The sequence below is a fragment of the Charadrius vociferus genome, unplaced genomic scaffold, assembly GCF_000708025.1.
Source record: "Charadrius vociferus isolate BGI_N301 unplaced genomic scaffold, ASM70802v2 scaffold152, whole genome shotgun sequence".
Classification (NCBI taxonomy): Eukaryota; Metazoa; Chordata; class Aves; order Charadriiformes; family Charadriidae; genus Charadrius; species Charadrius vociferus.
In genome coordinates, this window is record NW_009647208.1 from 7692 (window position 1) to 10247 (window position 2556).

General features: G+C 57.6%; 1 protein-coding gene across 1 annotated transcript in view; it reads right to left on the minus strand.

Moving 5' to 3' along the window:
• Window positions 1-424: 424 nt before the first annotated feature.
• The window catches only part of LOC104296029 (epoxide hydrolase 3-like), a gene marked incomplete at both ends in the record, with an annotated part of 2933 nt that continues 801 nt past the window's right edge, over window positions 425-2556 (minus strand). The window contains 2 exons of the mRNA XM_009895850.1: window positions 425-573; window positions 1177-1280. Of these exons, the coding sequence (XP_009894152.1) occupies window positions 425-573; window positions 1177-1280 (253 nt within the window). The remainder of the gene's footprint in view (window positions 574-1176; window positions 1281-2556) is intronic.

Below are 2556 nucleotides of genomic sequence, written 5' to 3' on the forward strand. Positions count from 1 at the left end.
ACCCCAATATGGAGAACCTCAACGGGAACACCCAACATGGAGCACCCCAACATGGAGAACCTCAACGGGAGCACCTCAAATGGGGGACACCCCAATATGGAGAACCTCAACGGGAGCATCCCACATGGGAGACACCCCAATGGGAACAAGTCAAACAGGAGCACCCCAATGGGATCCCACCACCACCCCAACCAGCAGCACCCATCCCAGGAGCACCCAACTGGGATCATCTCAGATGGGAGCACCCCAAGGGGATCCCACCACCACCCCAACCAGCAGCACCCATCCCAGGAGCACCCAACTGGGATCATCTCAGATGGGAGCACCCCAAGGGGATCCCACCACCACCCCAACCAGCAGCACCCATCCCAGGAGCTCCCAACCTTGGCACCCCCACCCCAGGTGCCCCCCAGCCCCCACCCACCGGAAGAGGTTGCGGTAGTAGTGGATGGTGGGGGACAACCCCCCAGGTTGGGAGAGGCTGTAGAGATACGCCTCCACTTCCTGCTCCGTCAACCGTTGCGCCGGGTTCTGGATCCCCGTCCAAGGTCCCGTCAGGATGGTCTTCACCAGCTATGGGGCCACCAAGGGGGACAGGAGGTCTGGATGAGGCCGCCACCCCAAAACCAGTGACGAGGGACCTTGGGGTTGCTTGGTCCTCATCAAGAGGTTCTTGAGGAACTTTGGGGTTGGTCCTCAAGAGGTTCTTGAGGAGCTTGGGGTTGGTTGGTCCTCCTCAAGACATTCTTGAGGAGTTTGGGTTTGGTCGGTCCTCCTCAAGAGGTTCTTGAGGAGCTCAGGGTTGGTCCTCAAGATGTTCTTGAGGTGGTTGGGGTTGGTTGGTCCTCATCAAGAGGTTCTTGAGGAACTTTGGGGTTGGTCCTCAAGATGTTCTTGAGGTGGTTGGGGTTGGTTGGTCCTCCTCAAGAGGTTCTTGAGGAGCTCAGGGTTGGACCTCAAGATGTTCTTGAGGTGGCTGGGGTTGGTTGGTCCTCCTCAAGACATTCTTGAGGAACTTTGGGGTTGGTCCTCAAGATATTCTTGAGGTGGTTGGGGTTGGTTGGTCCTCCTCAAGAGGTTCTTGAGGAGCTTCTTGGGTTGGGGAGGTGCAGAAGGTGGCATGGGGCACCTGAGGGGACAAAGTGGGGACAAGGAGACGTGGGGATGGGGTCTCACCTCAAAGTCTGCCAAGGAGAGGAGGAGCTCGGGCAGCCAGGGCAGCTGGAAGAGGAAGATGTAGCTGGAGCGCAGGAGCTGGGAGGGGTGGCAGGCGGTGAAACCTGAGCCGGGAGAGGGACAACCGGGGTCAGGGCCACCACAGAGGTCCCAAACCCCACCACGGGGAGGGGACGGTACCTGGTAGTACCACCGCAAGAGATGGCAGCTGTTGGCATGGCCAGGAGAGATGGTACCCAATGGCATGGCCATGAGATGGCACCTCATGGCATGATCATGGGATGGGCACTTGATGACACGGCCATCAGAGATGGTATCCAATGACAAGGCCATGAGCGATGGCACCCGATGGCACGGCTGTGAGAGATGGCACCTGATGGCATGGCCATCAGAGATGGTCCCAAAGGCTTGGTCATAAGAGATGGCACCCAATGACAAGGCCATGAGATGGCACTTGATGACACGGCCATGAGAGATGGCACCTGATGGCATGGCTGTTGGAGATGGCACCTGATGACAAGGCCATGAGAGATGGCACCCAACGGCATGACCACGAGATAGCATCTGATGGCATGGCCATGAGAGATGGCACCTGAGAGCATGGCCATGAGATGTCACCCAATGACACAGTCATGAGAGATGGCACCTGATGACGAGGCCATGAGATGCCACCCAATGACACGGCCATTGGAGATGGCACCTGATGACACGGCCATGAGAGATGGCACCTGATGGCACGGCCATGAGATGCCACCCAATGGCGTGACCATGAGATGGCATCATATGACATGGTCATGAGAGAGGGCACCAGATGGCACGGCCATGAGATGCCACCCGGTGGCATGGTCATGAGAGATGGCACCCAATGGAATGGCCATGAGATGGCACCTGATGACATGGCCATGAGAGATGGCACCCAATGACAAGGCCATGAGATGGCACTTGATGACACAGCCATGAGAGATGGCACCTGATGGCACAGCCATGAGATGCCACCCAATGGTGTGACCATGAGATGGCATCTGATGACATGGCCGTGAGAGATGGCACCCGTGACTCTCCCACCAGAGATGGCTCCTGATGACACGGCCATGAAATGCTACCCAATGGCGTGACCATGAGATGGCACCTGATGACATGGCCATGAGATGCCACCAATGACACAGCCATGAGAGATGGCACCTGATGGCACAGCCATGAGATGCCACCCAATGGCATGGCCATGAGATGGCACCTGATGACACGGCCATGAGAGATGGCACCTGATGGCACGGCCGTGAGATGCCACCCAATGGTGTGACTGTAAGATGGCTCCTGATGACACGGCCATGAGGTGCCACCCAATGGCATGGCCATGAGATGGCACCTGATGACATGGCC